Consider the following 17397-nt stretch of genomic DNA (forward strand, 5'->3'; position numbering starts at 1 on the left):
ACTGTACAGCCATACTGGAAATAGAAAATTTAAATATTCAAACATTTCATTTCAATAAGCATACAGATTCTACAGTTAAAGCATCCTTGGCAGCAATGGCTACCTTAGGTCTTCTAGGGAATAAACCAGTCTTCATACAAGCTTGGCACAGCTTTTATTTGGAGCTTGTTCTCATTCCTCTTGGCAGAAATATTCAAGTTCAGTCAGGTTGGATGGGGAGTGTCAGTCTCCAGCCATTTTCAGGTCAGTGTTGCAAATATGTTGCACTGGGATCAGATCTACTTCTGGCTGGGTCACTCCAGCTTTCCTGAAGCCACTCTTACTTTCTTTCAGAGATATGCTTTTTTATTTTTGTATTCTGTCATGTTAAAACAGTTAACTTCTCTCTAACCTTCGAAGCTCTGCTCATGTAGAAGATTTTCACCTTAGATTGCTCTATATTTTCTGTATCCATCTTCCATTATATCCTGATATAAATGTTAGTGCTATTACTGCATTGAACTGTAGGGATTGTATTAATAAGGTGATGCGCAGTCTCTAGTTTTCGACATAAACAGTGTTAAGAATTTTGGCCAAGTAGTTTAATCTTTGTTCAAACTCCCTGTCATGTCTCTTTTAGTGAGGAATGGCTTCTGTCTGATCACTCTACCAGAAAAGCATGATAGGTGGAGTGCTGTACTGATTGTTATGCTTTTGCAAAGTTATCCCAATGATACATGTTCTCAAGAACTGTACTGTAAAACTGGTCAACCTGACTCAACCAGGATTCTAACACAGCCTAAACGTTTTAAAGGACTGTGACAACGATAACATCTATTTGATTTCAGGAGCACTTCACTATCCTCCTCCATTTTTTCTCGCATACAAGGCAGAACAAGTCCTTGGAGACAGCATCTGCCTTGTGTAAGCAGTGACCCCTGACAATAAGTGACAGATTCTGACAAGCAGACACGGCTACATGTAAAATCTGTCTCACTCATTTGCACACCTTTTCCCCAGAGAATGACACAGAAGGCTAAGCATCATCTTCTCAGTAAGTATGTGACATGTGCAGCATATACAGCATATACACCAAACAACTACAAGCACTCATTGCGTACATTATCTAATGTGTTTAAAGGAATCAAAGTCACTTAAAAATCACTTTTTTGCTTCTTATCTTCTACTCTTATTCTCGTCTTTTTTACAACACAGAACTGTACCAGCACTTAATCTGTTTCGATATTCCTGTTGGCATTTGGAGCATTCATCAATGGAATAACTTTTAATTTCAGCTTTAGTATACAACAACGTTATACACCACTTGAGATTAATCCAGGAGTAAGACTTAATTTGCAGCAGCAATAATGCATAAACATGCGCTTTCTTGAATACTCCCATGCAACTCAGATAAGGCCATTAATCATAGTACTTTGAACTTTTTATCATTACTGTTCATTTCAGTGGTATGTACTCTGACTCCAGAATTTACACTTTGATCCTGTGTTCTTTTACCTGTCCTCCAAGTAATAATTATTATGCCCTGTGGTTTTTAATCAATTTCACCCCAAATGCTTAAATAAAGTGTGTTTGGGGGGCCTCCGATGTACAGAGGCTGAAATGTGCCTATGCTGCTGGTTCAAATCCTAGCCTGTGGTCCTTTGCTGCCGTCACTTGGTATTAGCAAATTGAAACTGCAACTTTGATAAGGACTTTTCTGAATGAGTCAGTCTTTGGCTTTGTTCACATAAAGTGACTGTATCATAATTTTGTAACTGGTATGTGGTTCTATATGGCTTGGCTATGGTTACACGCTTGTATTGTCATCATAAACCTGCAGCACATCAACAGCACAGCTAGCAATACTCGCTAAAAAAGCCAAAGCTAGTTGTCAAGTTGTGCTTGTCTTTCTCAATCTTTTAATAATAAATATGGAACGCTAAATTAATCTTGAATATAACATAAATTTAAAAAAAACAACTCAGCCATAAAAGTGCGTCTAATTTATAAACAGAATATTACCAAGGAAAACAGAATGTGACTTTGTTGTAGTACATCTGGAAAATGATTTGACTTAATAATCAGATGTAATTGAAAAGGGAATTCATACAAGCCCAGGAAATTGTTAGCTTTTAGTCTGGATTCTCCTGAGTGTCTTTAGCTTCACATTGTGAGCTCCTCTTGCACAGAATGATCAAATTGACTCCAAGTACTTGCACAAATAGGACATTTTAAAAAACATTTGAAAAGTACAAGCTGTCCTTATGATGTGAAGAGGCCGTGACCCAACCACTTTTTTTTTTCTTGTTGCAAAATTATGTAAAAATATTCACAGTGACAGCCAGGACTTCACTTTGACTATCACCCATCTTAAACGCAAAGAACTAAAATATTTTTGAGAGAGATTTCGCTCACACTACAGACTCACCATCCTCAGTGGGTACATAAATGTTGAGGTAAAGGCAGTCCTCGCTCTGGTTCTGAACGTAGGTCGCCGCAGCATCCAGGTTGTCTGTGAACCACACTGGCAGCATGATCTCAGGTAAAACCCCATGCACATTCTGGGGACACACTGGTGCAAAATGGGTGGCATTGCGAATCTCTTGCCAGGAGCCTGGGGCTTCAGGAGGTTGGAATCGCCGCTCGCCAATGGGTGCAGTGGCATATGGCACACCTAAGTACTGTTCCACTGGGCCTAAAATCTCATTGTTGAGCTCCTTCCTGACACCACGGATCTTTCCATAGCCTGTGGATACTATAGGGTGTTTCAGGTCAACACGCTGAGAGGATGTGAGAGCCAGCTGCAGCACCAATCCCAGGAGCCACAACAGACAGGGAGTAGCAACCTGTTGAGAAGTATTAGGGCGCTTTCCACCATAGCCTTGGAGGCTGGCAGCATTTAATGGAAAAAACAACATGTCCGAAATAAAAGCTATTACACTCAAATCACGGGGACTTCAGCTTGGACCAGAGGGGAATCACTAACTCAGGGAGATATAGGAAATGACAAAGGCCAAAAGAGGAATGGTGGAAGGGGACCAGTTAATAGTGTTTCTAGGATAACATGGTGAGGTGGAGGGACAGGTAGCATTCTCAGGTAGACTCTGCAGTCTCATCCGTCCGTTTTCAAACTCCTTGTGGGTTCAGCGCAGCAGTCGGGATGCCAGTTAAGCCTGAAAGACACAGATGAGTTGTGGGTTGCAGTTAGCATTTGAGAACAGATGTGCACTAAACAATGCTAATGTATTTAAAAAGACACAAGGGTAAACCACTTTTACCCAAAATGGAGTGTGTTCAATAAACAAGACAGTATAGATATTTATAGTTTGCTTCTTTATAACATTTGTATTAACCTGAGAATAATCTTTCACAAGAAACTGCGAGAATACATTGTGTCCATCAACTTCAGCTGTACTTTATGTTTAGTGAAGATTAGGAAATCCCTACTATGCTAATCTGGTGAGGTAAACATGGTTAAAACTAAACAAAATCAACAATTTATGTTTTATCATCGGGCCTAGTGTTTTAATCTTCAACGAACATGAAAGCACAATTTAGAAAAAAAAAGATCCTTTCATTTGTTTATTCTTTTTTATGGATTATCAGTTTTGACCTACTCACTTGTGTTACCACATAAGCATTGGTGACAGATTAAGAATGCAAATGGATTAAAGTGTAATTGCATGCTAATTTATACCATATATGTTATTGGAAACGGTACAAAGACAACAAGTCAGATATGGAAACTCTAAAAGCTGATATAAGGGAAGGGTTTAGCATTTAATTGCAAGTGACACCTGAAGTATAAAAAATGTTGCTAATTACTATAAAAATCTTTAGCTCAGATTGCAATAAGAGCCTATCTGAGAAAAATAAACCTGTGGGTTTATTAAACAGGATTTGACACATTTACACTGACTGTACTTGGATAAAATATACTTTGTGCCCACATGGTCTAAGAAATTCTGGAAATGCTGTTTGTAAATTCCACAATTATCACCTGTTCATAAAAGTTGTTTCCTGAGCTTTGGAAGCTGGTTTGCTTTAGTTGCAAAAATGTCATTTTCAGTCCAAAGGGAAACTTTTCAGTGACTTTTGTGTAATGTGGCCCCATCTCATTTTTATCTTCGAGGTCATTACAGAAATTTAACTGCAGAACAACATTTGTCTCACGATTAACCTCAGCACACAGAGAACACAAAATAAACACATGTTCACAAATCCTTTTAAGAACTGAACAAAGAAAAGCCCCACTGGCCTCTGCCACCTTTCCAGTCATCCACACTGTGTCAGTCGGCCTTTCCCTCTAAACTCAATTCAGTTGCCTCTTGCTTCCACATCATTACAGTTGAATGGGCTGTGCTTATCTCACTCTGGCTTTGGGAGACAGTGCCGTTTAGGTGTGATAAAGGCTTTATGTGGTGCTAACTGTTGGTTGAATACCACCTCATCACTCCACCCTCGACCCTCGAGTATCCACAGCTCCAATTCCAATTTGGCTAGCTCAGGGAATAAAGGACAGATAGAGCAGGATGACAGCATGCAACATCTAAGGACGTCTAAAGTTAGGGATCTGAGTGGTACTTTGCTTCTTCATAAAACTTTAAAAAAAAAAAAAAAAGTGGGTTTATTAAAGCCCTCTGAGTGCAACCATGCTATCACATGTCTATATACTCTGCAGTAAAGTTAAGATTTGTAAGAACATTCTTCTTTTGTGTCAAAACCCATTGTAACCAGCACCAACAGTACAACTAACCCCAATTAATTCAGTTGGTAATTTGAATTAGCTATGCTAGTAATAGCTGATGTAAACATGGGCATCAGTCAGAGTTTAGGATGGCTTTTTTAAAATTCTTTATCAGCAGTCTTCAGCCCGGAATGACAATGGCTGTGTTTCCATCTAGCTTTTATTTGCAAACATTTTCAATTTGAGCTCACAAACAGCTGTTTGGACATGCTGAGAACAATAAAAATTAGAATAGATATATTATTCAGTTCAATGAAAACACATTCAGTGCATACAAGCCCGTGGTAATATTATGAGAAGTCTTTGAAGACCCATCATTTTTTTCTTTGTTCAAAAGTCTCAATTTCCATTAAGTTCTATCAAGGGTTTCAATTATTTCCACCATCTTTAGCTTTCCTTTTTTGAGGTCTGACTAGTCATCTTTTAGTTAAGAAATCTTGTTGGGACTTTTTCCTCTGGGGTTATTACTGTAGAATCAGTGCCACCTACCACTTATCTCTATGAATCAACTCTTAATAACATTACTGTGGCAAAGGGAAACAAGCATTAATTAAATATAATTTAGCTTCTTTTTCTAAAAATTCAGTTACATTAGAAACACATTTGAATGGAAGCTCGGTTATTAACTCATTTGAGGCAATTAGATGATTTCTTGCATTTACCTGTGCAGTCCCAAGCAGCTTTTTCAAATTTCTTTTTCTATTAAATGAGTGGACATCCTCCTTCAATTCTTATGCATTAAAGGTGCAGGAAAGTGGATTTTGTTAGCTTGGAACTTCTGAAAATGTTAAATTAGTGCTTCAATTACCAAGAAAAGCTTCCAAAATGTAAATACTGAAGGAAGCAAATAAAATATAGAGCCTGATAGTCGAGTGTGGAATTTGGGAAGCATGTGGAATTGGTGAAGCATGTAATGCAAAGAGAATCCTCTCAATTTGTACAGGAAGTTGGAAATGTTTTAGAGAAAAGTAGTGCAGACAGACTGAAATTATTTAAGCTTAACCACACACACATAACAATGCAAAATCCTATAAAGGTTGGGATTTCAAATACACAACAGATGCTGGCACTGCTCATTTCCTACATTTGCAACATTTATGTTCACATTTTGATTTCCGAGGAGCCATCTGTGTTTGTATTCTGCTGGTAAATGTGAATGAGCATATGGCACAAGCCCAAGGTCAGAGCACCTTTAGTATGCACAGAGGATGCAGAGATGCTCATGGAGGTATGCTCTTTCCTACTAGGATACCAAAGGAGTGTAATATGTTTGTAGTCTGTCAGATTGGTCTCTGTATCCCTCACCTCCTTGCACGCATTAGCAATGATGTAGACACACATGCGTAAAGTTCAATGAGGCATCAAATGTTGCATGTCAGTTGAGACTCCCAGTAAGCACAAATGAGTCTAATCTCAACTTCTCACATGTGACTTGCAAACAGTAGTACCTTAACATCCGTAACATCTGTTCATGTCAACCATCCGTGAGCTGAAACTGCTCTGAAGTGCATTTCCTCACATGAAATGGGATAGAGTGACACACAAATCACAAGGCTAATGTGAGCTGTTTTCTGTAAAAGACAGTCCTGCCAGCTTAGCCTGTTGGGTAATGCCTCCCTGCTAATGGGATACTTTTATGATTATGTTTAAATTAAACGGTCAGTGAAAAGCTTGCTTGGAATATCATGCTGCATTGTTTTCAATTTGACTGAAAAGATGACATGTACTATTTCCACTGAGAAGCTGCTATTATTTGTAAGTCAACAAGCCTGGACTAAGCTAAGCAAAGTGGAAACAAAGTGCTGAGTTTTTGATTAAACTTGTCAGAGTTAATGAACCTCTGGCTGGGTGTTGTTGGTAAAAATACATACAGTAATCCATTATCAGCTATCTATGTACTGACATCTGCCACAGGGTCATTTTTTTTAGAATAACAAAGTGAAGTCTGACTTCTGGTTACCAGCCATAACAGTGTAGGTGGTATAGTTTTTGCAAAAGTACAAGTCAGTTTATGCATCATCAAGGCAAAATGTTGCCCTATAAACGCCTGAGGCGAGATGCATAAACAATATGTGCACACAAAAACCAAGTTTACACCTTTTCCTGCTCGCAAACTGGTATTTATAAAGGGAGAAAGTGCAGTGAGAATGTGTGCATCTAACACATTCTTCAGACCATGCATGCACATGTTTTTTGAGCAAACAGAACAGAATAAATAATGTACAATGGCACAGGAAGACCTCTCGAATGAAACGTTAAAAAGAAAACAGTATTTCGAAATGGCTCTGATTTTCTGGCGAAAGATTGTCAAATTAAATAGGCTTCAACAGGATTGTTTAAGAAAACAGCCAACATACCACATTCCATCTGTCCATCTGTGTCTCCCTCCTGATCATCTCCGCACAGACTTTACACTGTACTGACTGTGCGTTCATCCGTTACAAATAAAACAGAAGTTGTCGGTCCTCCGCCGTGGCCCTGATGTGATGTGTGAGCTGATGCGCATTTTGGCCGCTGGTTTACAATTCAATCTTTTTTTTTTTAACCTCTGTAGGATCTTGTGCACTGAACTTACAAACCTGACCCCTTGTTACTTTTTTAAATCAGAAGTTTTTGCTCTGTTTGTGGTTACACAAAATAAAAATTTCCTTTTTCTCTGCTTCACTGATGCATGTCTCAATTGAGGCCTTCAGTTATCAGGCCCATCTCATGTGGAATCAGCTGCCAGTATACTTCCAGGAAGCAGACTCCCTCTCTACCTTCCTTTTTGATAAAGTTTATTGTTAGGTGTGGTTCAGGTTATCCTGAAACATCCCATAGTTATACTGATAGGGCTAGATTGCTGGGGTACCTTTCATGATGTACCTCTCCTCACTCTGCTCTCTTTACTCTACATACATACTTAACATTATTGTTGTCATTAATTTGTATTTTTCTTTCTCAGCAGGTATCTTTGGTCTAGTGTTATGGAGCTTGTTGTACTCTCTTTCCTGTCCTCTCAACCCCAAGCCGGTCAAGGCAGATGGTCGCCCTTCCTGAGTCTGGTTCTGTTTTTTCTGTCCATAGTCGGCTTTTGCATGCTCAGGATAGGAGATTGGATTGTAGTGAAGTTCATACTCATGTAGCAAACTTTTTTAACTGGCTTTGTATGAATTTGAACAATTTAGAATTTGATTAATTTGATTTGATTGGATTTGAAACACATCCATCCATGGCAAAAAATGGGAGTTTGTGCACCTAAGTATAGTTTGATGATGATTAAGACTTATAAATGAGAACCTTGTGTTCACACAGCTATATAAATCGAAAAGAATGTGTATGCACAGAAACTGTAAAGCACTGACTGCTACTGCCTCTTTCCTTCGAGGCTTTGGGAAAATGCTATTCTAACCCAGCCTGTCAGCCCAGCATATTCAGATACTTTATGAACCCTATTGTTACTGAAGCAATGCAGAAACCATAAAGCTCTGTTGCTTATTAGTACTTCATTAGAAAGTTGCTTTATTACAGGAAATTGAAAACAACCTAGTCAGAACCTCAAAGACCCAAGTCAACAAATCACTTTTTCAAAATCTTTTTTGCTACTTGCGAATGTGGCTGGGAAGCTTTGCATGAAGATTGAAAAAAAAACTTGTTTGACTATGTTTGAAGGCAAGAAAGCATACCTAACTGTACAAGAACCATGATTTGTAATGTCTAAATCAAGCTTTGATTCAAACAATTGAGAAAAATGTATCAATTGCATATCTTTAGAAGTTTGTAACCTTTTGACATACCAAGGCTAGCTGCTTCACTGATTTCAGTACCGCTAAGCTAGGTTAATTATGTTGCTGTTGGCTTAGCATTTAAGATGGTAAAAATTTATGGATGCATTAGATTAGAATAGTAGGGACACAATTTCATATACAACAGGAACACGTGAATGAAACCAGCTGTACACCTCCTCCTTTCTTTCCAGAGGACGGGGCAATGCTCCTTTTTTGCAGGTATACCGGAAAATGATTTATGCTGTTTTGATTAAAACTGATTTTTATAGGCCTTAATGTTCCCTGAAACCTTAAATGGAGCAGGAAAGATGAATAAGTCATCCTTTTGATGAACTGAGAGGCTGGCAGATTAGAGTCGTCAGGTTGCATATGAAGGGTTAGCCAAATGGTTTTATCTTTTTTTTCCACACTAAAAATGGAAGCTAACGATATTTCACCCCAGTGCCTCTGTGTACAACCTGCCAACGTGCACTTAGTGATTCAGGAAAAGAAGATGAGAGAATAGATGGCTTCCACCCCTTGAAAGTGGAGCATGATATCAGAAATAATTCATGAAAAAAAAACACCACCAGAAGAGTCAGCCCTTCTTCTTTGTAATCTAAAACAAGCAAATAATACACAGATGATGCTGAGACAACAGGGTGTGGGCAAATTATTTGAAAATCAAGTACGAAAAATGTTGGTCCATTTGAAATGGAGTCTTGAAAAGCCAGTCTGAGCTTGTTCCAACACTTAACATCATGTGTGATTTATCTTCTTTGAGACCAGCACTAACTCGTATGAAAATAATTTTGTGGAGCCACTGTTTTATTTTAGATCACAACTGTTGAATCTGCTCAGTAAAAATAACATCAGTAAGTTTTGGGTTGGCCTTGTACTGTTGCTATAAGAATTAACAAAAAAACATACAGTAGATTACATGGAGAACTACATTTTGGTAGATGCTAGTACTTTTTTCCCTTCTATATCAAAGAATGAAAAAGAATACTAAAAATAAAAGTCAGTTTGTTTCATGACCAATTAGATAGTATAGCACCAAAATCTAATATACTATCCAAATATACTTTTGGGATTTCAGGGCAAATAAATTACTTAACATACACTTTAAATGGGGGAGTCATTAGATTCCACAGACCAATATGCAAACAGTATCAAAGAGTGTATTTAAGAAACGAGGGCCACTCAGACCTCCAAACATAATAGCTAGTCCCTAAATGCCTCATAAAAGCTCTGTTGAGAATCTAAAAGCTTCAGTAAACTGAAAAAATATTGAGCTTTTAACCACAGAAAGTTTGTATTAGCAGTTAAAGCATTAACTTTAACAGGGCAAACAGGAGAGTATCAAATTGAAACGCCATACTAAGATGTGACCAATTTTACTAATGAAAAAAAGCAATTACAAATGCAGACCTGGATCTATTTTTAAATGCTTTTAATTCAAATAAAGTCCTACCACCCTCTGCAGTTAAGGTAAATGCAAGCTCTGTTCACTAGGTCAGTAAATATGGTACTTTGAAAACAGGACCTTGATATTTTTAGTCACTTTGTTAGCGAGCTTTAGCTGTCCATACACCACTCATCCTTTAGGTTGACCACTTGTAACTATATCAAATCGCTTTAGCAAACACAAACAATGTGTAGAATCTTTTGCCTTTCTTACACATTAGATGTGATCACTTGTCCTGATCAACAACTAATAAATTCTTAAACTGAAAATTGTCATATTTTTCTTATGCTGTCATAGCCTAGTCATCATGATTGAATTAATTGTCTCCATTGTGCCGAAAAATGTATATATTGCGCAGGTTTATTTAGAACCAGTTCCATCAAACAGGTTTATTTATTGTTTCCCAGAAGTCTATTTTTATTGATCTCTATTAGCCTTGGTTATGTTCTTGACAAAGTGTCTTAAATAGCAAGGGCATAATTGAATCGACATTGGGAATTAATTCTCACTGTCTCTATTAAAGCATGCTAACCTGAGGATTAACTTTTTGGATTTTGGACACAACATTTTTTTCTGTGATGTCTACCTTCAGGCGAAAGAACAACTTTGAAACAATGCTAACCTTTAGCTCTTACCTCTTGCCAACAGGATAAACCTTTCTATTTGAATCATCCTCTGGCCTTTCCACTGCACTTCTCTCTGCACAAATACTACATTTTCTAGTAAATTTCAAATCAACACTATAGTTGAATGTATTACAATAAAAATCGATTTTACCCAACATGAAACACAAGGTGCTGTATCAGACTCAATTGACCTGGCTTAGTGTTACTTCAACACTTTTCAATAAATGCTAAATTATATATTTTGTAATCATTTTACACATTTATATCCACACATTCTTCTTGACTGCCTACCTGTGGAGGCCAGGATCTGCTCGAAATCTCAGGTTAAAACTAATCAAATTTAATTATTTTTCACTACAGAATAGACTTGATGGAAGATGTGGAGGATATAAAAAAAAGTTCACCAATGGGCAAGTAGAAGTTAATTAAGAGGGCCTTAATGAAGCATTAGTATGGGTTATTAAGCAACAGTGGGTATCATAAAGAAGTAGGGACTGGAAAAAGATAGCAGACATTAGATAAAAGGCTCTCTGTCGCTGCTGGACCAGAAAATCAATATGTTGCTGTTGGTCAGTGTTGTTTTTTATCTTATTTTTTTCCATTTAACACCTGTAGATCACATGGAGACCCCTTTTATCTCGCCCCACTCAACAAAAAAACGCAGAGACAAAAAGATATCTTGACAGCGACTGTCAGATACTCTTAAAGATGGGCTATGGTTGAACATCGGTGCCTCCAGGGGGCTTTGACATATTCATCTTAGTTTCCTAGTGAGTTTGGTAATTGTAAGCAGGAAAATGTGTCATGATGACAACAACTAGAGTGCACATTCTGGTGACAGATTATTAAGCGATGATATGGGTGAAAAGCTAGCTGTGGTTAGCATGTGTGTGCCTGTGGTGCCTGCGGGTGATGTACACAGTTTAAGGGAGCAGTCTGACAGCTGCTTTGCCTCATGCTTAAAGCTGAATCAAGAACAGAATAGCTAAACAGCTTGAACAGTGAAGGAAACTTAGTCATGTTTGTCCAGGATTACCGATACTTGGTACATGCAATATGAGTAAATAGAAAAATTGAAAAAATTTAATAATGTTGAGGATATTTTTTCAAGCTGGCAAAAATAGAAATCTTAACTCCAAAAAATGTACATCATACATTATCATCTATTTTGTGGGAGGTAGATTGATGCTTCTACTGACAACTACCCACTTCACTGAAGCATTTCCCAAAGTACCGTGTATATCGGAGGAGTCCCAAGCAACATGCTGTCAGTGTATGTCTCAGGTTCTTGATGTGGGTGTGTTATGAACATTTTGCTGGCGGCGGGCACGTCTGAGTGATTCATTACCGTCTGTGATAGCCACATTCAACTGACAAGCAAATCCCTCTCACTTCATTTGGAGAATGTCTGGATAGAGAAACACTGAGGTAAAATGCCATTGAAGCCAAAGGGATAGACAGCTATTGAAACCACCAATAATATGTCACAATAAAAATGCTATGAGAAGAATATAGAAAATCACTGTTGAATAACTACAGGGTTGAACTGCAAATGTGCAGTAAATGCTACTTGATACCATAAAACTCATGAGGTTGTTGTGGGAGGCAGGAAAGTCTCTTAAAGAGTATGGTACGCGTCAATGTAACAACCACAATAATAACAATGACAGCTGTTTGCTAATGCATCACTGATGTAATGGTTAATCTAGGGGTCATGTTCAAAGTATTTCCTTGAGCAATACTAAAAAGCCTTGTTCTGTGGATTGATAACATCAATTGGGAGGTGCTAAAGCATTTGGTTTTTACATTATTTCTGATAAATCAAATATAAGCTATATATAACTACTTGTTGGCAGTTAGATAGGGATGGTGGCACATTATTGGATAATTCTAAGAATATTTCTGCACATGCACCTTTCACATGATTGTAAGGTCAACCTGCCTCCAGCTTCCAGTAAAAGATTAACCACAGTAACCACACAAAGAAGAAAACAGCACTGATATCAGAGCATTTGGAAAAGAGCAAAGTGTGAGGTCAAAATTAAATAAAAGAGGACCTCGACTTAAAAAATGACAAGGAGAGGAGAGTGGTGGCTGGGAGCGGTGAGAGGACAACGGTCATGACTAAAATAGAGGCAGGTGCGTGAAATAGGGGTGATACGTGGTTAAGTGGTTTGCTGCATGTCAAGTTACAGCCCTACCTTCAATCCCCTTCCTTAAAGCTCCACCGTACTGAAACTTTGCGAGGGTAGCTTGGTAGTTCCTGCTTTGAGATCCTAAAATATCGAACTGCAAAAGATCTAATATTATTAATATTCTCTTTGTTGCTGATTTTCAGAGGCAGACCTACAAGCAAGTCACTTTAAACAGATACTGTCATTAGATGTGGCAAGAACATTAGAGAGATACATCTGAGGTGTTTGTCGGACTGCACCGTATGACTGAGGAAGAAGATGGTTTGTCAGACTTTAGGAGGAAGGTGAAGGCTCTCAAAAGATTCCTTGGTTGCTTTGTCAATAATGGTCAGTAGCTAAGAATCTATGTCCTGCTGCACTGTTTCACAATTGTGTAACAGTGATGTGAGTCTTTCTGTCCACCCAGAGTGGATTGTGTCATTTCAACCTTACATGTGCTTAAACACATTTACAAGATATCATGTTCTGATACTTCCATCTGTGCGGTTCATATTTTAAAATAGCCATTAACTCAATCTCATAAGAATCAAGTCATCTCTTGCGCGGCTGTTTACTTTGATTTTATAAGCCACAGCCGAAAAAGAAACAATATGTCTCCAAGAAGCAGTAACGTTCATTTGTCTGAACAGTAAGTCACTCCCCTTTTATTATCTTATTTACCTCAGAGCTTTATTGACTTTAGCAGGTAAACTTAATAACGAACTCTGTTTCATTAAATACAATATTCATTGTTTAAATTCAGTAGGAAGACTAGTAGGACTAGTAGTCTTTTTGGAAAACTATCAGATGAACTAGTTTGTAAACTATGGTAAAGCTCCTCTGTAACAGAGGTTGGACACATACTAAAAAAGCTATTTTCAGTCTATGACTCATCATTGTTGATGTTCATTAATAATGGGAACATATAGGCCTCTATATGTACTAATACAATTGATATTATTTAATTAACAATAATATTGTTCTGTATTTGCTTGTAGAATGTGCAAATAAACTGATTAAAATCTGTAGATTCTAGCTTATATTAATTTATGTATTTATTTGTTCATGGGTTTCTCTCCTGAACCTGTTACCTCTGCGACCCAACCTCGGATAAGAGGAAGACAATGGATGGATGGATGGATATTTATTAATCTCTTTCTCATAAGTCAGAGGGTCAATAGAACAAGGGATGAGTTTACAAGAACTAAGCGATGATGTGTTTGTTTGCAAGGATGACAGAAAGAGTTAGGTGGTGGCATAACCCCTCATTCATCAATTGTAGGTTTTTGGATAAATAATAACCACTGAGGCCAAGTCAACAGTATATGTAAGGAGAAATCAAACCAAAAAAACAGTACAAAGTCAAACAAAATAGTCAATTGTGCAGTCATTCCCTGCAACCAATTCCTGTCTTTGTACATCGCCACAGCCGTAATCAAACCTATCCCTGCTGGGTGGAATCATCTTAATTTGAAATGTACGACGGTTTAATAGAACTATTACTTCAATTTCTGTTGTCTCAGTAACAAGCATGCCCTTGAACTGTTTATGTCACATTATCTAAACTAAGTCTAGACAGCCATGCTCTGAAAATTACATCCAACATGTGACAAATTAATGTTATCAAAATGTATTTAAATTGGGCATTTAGTTTCCAAATCCATAATGGGGAGTGCAAGGATAACTGCGCATTGTTGAGTGACACATTAGCCGCACCTGCTTCTATCTTACATAAGATCATTTGAGTTCAAAGAAAAACTAGACTAGAAAAAGTCCATAGGGCTGTTAATGTTTGGCACATTAACACAATAATTCCCATAGATACAGAAGGGTAAGGTCAACAGAGGAGCGGGGCAGCTGCAGTCTAGATATTGCTTGTGAACTGATGCAAGATATAAAATAGAGTGACGGGAAGTTCAACAGAAAAGTGGGAACACAGATCTGTATTAGTGACACTGATTGATATGTCGAGGTAAAGATATGTAAAAGAGAAGACTGTAGAGCACTTGTAGATGTATCTGTGAAAGTGCATGATAGTGACAAAAGGCAGGTGGGAATGACTGGACACAACAAAATGTGATGGATAAATGCATTCACTTCATTGGCAACTGTGCAACAAGGGTATGAACTTTGGACTTTGCATGGTGAGGAATAGGGAGCTGTGTTCCTTCCTGTGATGGGGTATGTACTGTCCCACGACAGAGAAAAAAATTACTAACACTTTTGATACAGGAGTCAGATGTGTCTTAAGAATGTGAATAGTGGTCCAGCGGGTGACAGACATAAACAGCTAACTGACTGTTATACAAAATAGTCACATACTAACAGGGTTGTTAGTTGACTTCATGTTATGCAAGCTGTACATGTAAATTCTTTCTCAAAAACACAATTTTACCTGAAGTCAAGCACAGCTGTTGGCTTTTAAGTCCAACAAATAAGTAAAATTGGAACAAATGCAACAAAAATATTAAGATCTTACTGTTATTTATGCTGGAATATACCTTACAATGATTACTTCTAATCACAGTTCACCGTGTTGTACTGCTTCTGCAGAAGCATCTCTACAGTCAGCCTTTTGGTTTTTTTTTCATACTTGGGAGGGGTGAGGGGTCACAATAATTGCTATTTGCTACTTTGCAGCTAGATGTCACTAAATCCTACACACTGTTTCTTTTATTTGTGTCCATTGAGAGTTTTGGTAATTTTATCAGACAAATTTGTAATTCAAAATCAAAAATCTTTAAAAACTGAAATTAGATATCAAGCATCTGAAGATAAGGAACAATACCTCTGACAAAAAGTTCTTGCACTTCCATTATTAGTATTATAGCACAATTGACAAAGGATGTTTGAGCTGCCTTTAGTTTCATGCATATAAACATAATTCAAAGGGAAAAGTTGAGGAAAATCACAGAATAAAATTGCAGTAGAATTAACCATTAGCTATTGTTTGATGACAGTTTTTCTTTTTAACTGCATTCAAGCAATGATAACTCAGTGCAGAGAAAATCTCTGCCCAGATATTTGGTATTCTGATATTCACTGGCTACACCAGAAGCCAAGAAAAATTGTGTCTTGCCTCCAGAGGCATAGTCATTAGAATATAGCCGCTGTGCTCTCAGACTGTTAAATCAATGACCGTTGATTAACAGTTGTAATGGGCCACGTTTCTTTCACTGTGTCAGCCTTGTTCTGTTGTCAGACAACAGAAATGAAAAATATGTAAAAGCGAACACATTTATTGGGTGTTCAGCAGATACAAAATTCAGTACTCATCTAAGAACTTCAGAGAAGCAAACAAAAGTAAAAGCCTGGCACCTGGCAGAATGCTAATGCTTACTGAACATAAAAGGAAAATATTGATGTATATTCTAAGCATGCATCTCCATTCAGGCAAAACATACCAAAAATAATTTTTTCATTCCTATATTCAAGAGCTATTGCACCTCGTTAGGACTAACATGTACCTCACCAACTATGAGTTTATAATAGGCCCTTCACCACATTACAAAGCCTCCAGAAAAGATATAGTTCATGAAAAAAGATGTAATAACTAGAGTTGTGGAAATATATCTATATTAGTTTTGTATCTTAATGTGGATGTGACAGATTTTACATCTTAGTTGTACTGTTACAAAGATGTGTTACCTTCATCTGCCATAAAACACCAAAAAACAAACAAATTAAAAATAGGCTATGACATTAATTTGGTGTAAAGCACCATATGAGAGGAAGTAGTTACAGTTGTGTTACAGATGAGATTTAATCTGCAACTTATGTAGAACCTGGCAAGCCCATCTTAGCACCTGAAAATGAATAGAATTGACATATGGTGCAAAGGACAGTGAGTTTAACCTGCTATTGAAGCCTTCAGTTGCCCCTGTCCTCACTTGAAACATGAAACACCAAATTCACAATGAGCTAATATTATTCATGAAACAGTAAAATGTTTAACTTTCAACATGAAATAAATTTTGTTCGATTGTGATTTCTTTTTTTTTTTTAAGTTTGAATTTATTTTCAAATGATGACCTTGTGTTTTTATTCACATTTTATACTTTTTTGGATTTGGGTTTGTACTTTGAAAACAAACCCTTTCCTTATATAGACACGTAGGTCTAAGAGGTTAAACTTATCCAAGTAAATAAATGTCTGTTGCATCCTTTAGCAGGACTTGACAGAATACAGCACATTCCTCCAGTTTCAGTGATATTATTCACATATTATTAAGTTAAATGTACAATTTTAATAATTATGAGGGCAGCCTTTTGACAACAAATGCAGTGTCTCACTTTTGTGACTCAATCACTGTTTTTCTTTAAGTACATGTACATGGTTTCCATTTTGTTTGCTCAGCTTGTGTCCTTCACCACTGCTAAAACCCAGCTGCCTGACTGCTGTGGTAATGCACTTTAGTCCAGCTGTGTTCGGAGTATCCAAGCAAATTAATAATTTAAATGTGTTCTAAAAGGCTGGAATAGCCAGCATAGTTGGTAGCTCTTGGTAGCATTTTTCTCTGAAAATAAACCAGAGGAGCTTTATATTAGTAAATTCAGTTACTCCAGCAATATGAACAGAGGGCCCCAACAATAAATCAAATTTTTTTTTAATTTAAATTTTTCTAAATTTGTTAATTCACAAAAAGGAAAATGCCCTT

At 37.3% G+C, this 17397-nt stretch overlaps 1 protein-coding gene across 2 annotated transcripts in view; it reads right to left on the bottom strand.

The window, feature by feature from the left end:
* The window catches only part of nlgn2b (neuroligin 2b), a 65296-nt gene that overhangs the window by 36799 nt on the left and 11100 nt on the right, over positions 1 to 17397 (bottom strand). For both annotated transcript variants that reach the window (XM_072375110.1, XM_072375109.1), the window contains exon 2: positions 2408 to 3152. In XM_072375110.1, the coding sequence (XP_072231211.1) occupies positions 2408 to 2897 (490 nt within the window). In that variant the 5' untranslated portion in view covers positions 2898 to 3152. The remainder of the gene's footprint in view (positions 1 to 2407; positions 3153 to 17397) is intronic.

Source organism: Leuresthes tenuis, unplaced genomic scaffold (genome assembly GCF_036924035.1).
Source record: "Leuresthes tenuis unplaced genomic scaffold, fLeuTen1.0.hap1 SCAF_21, whole genome shotgun sequence".
NCBI lineage: Eukaryota > Metazoa > Chordata > Actinopteri > Atheriniformes > Atherinopsidae > Leuresthes > Leuresthes tenuis.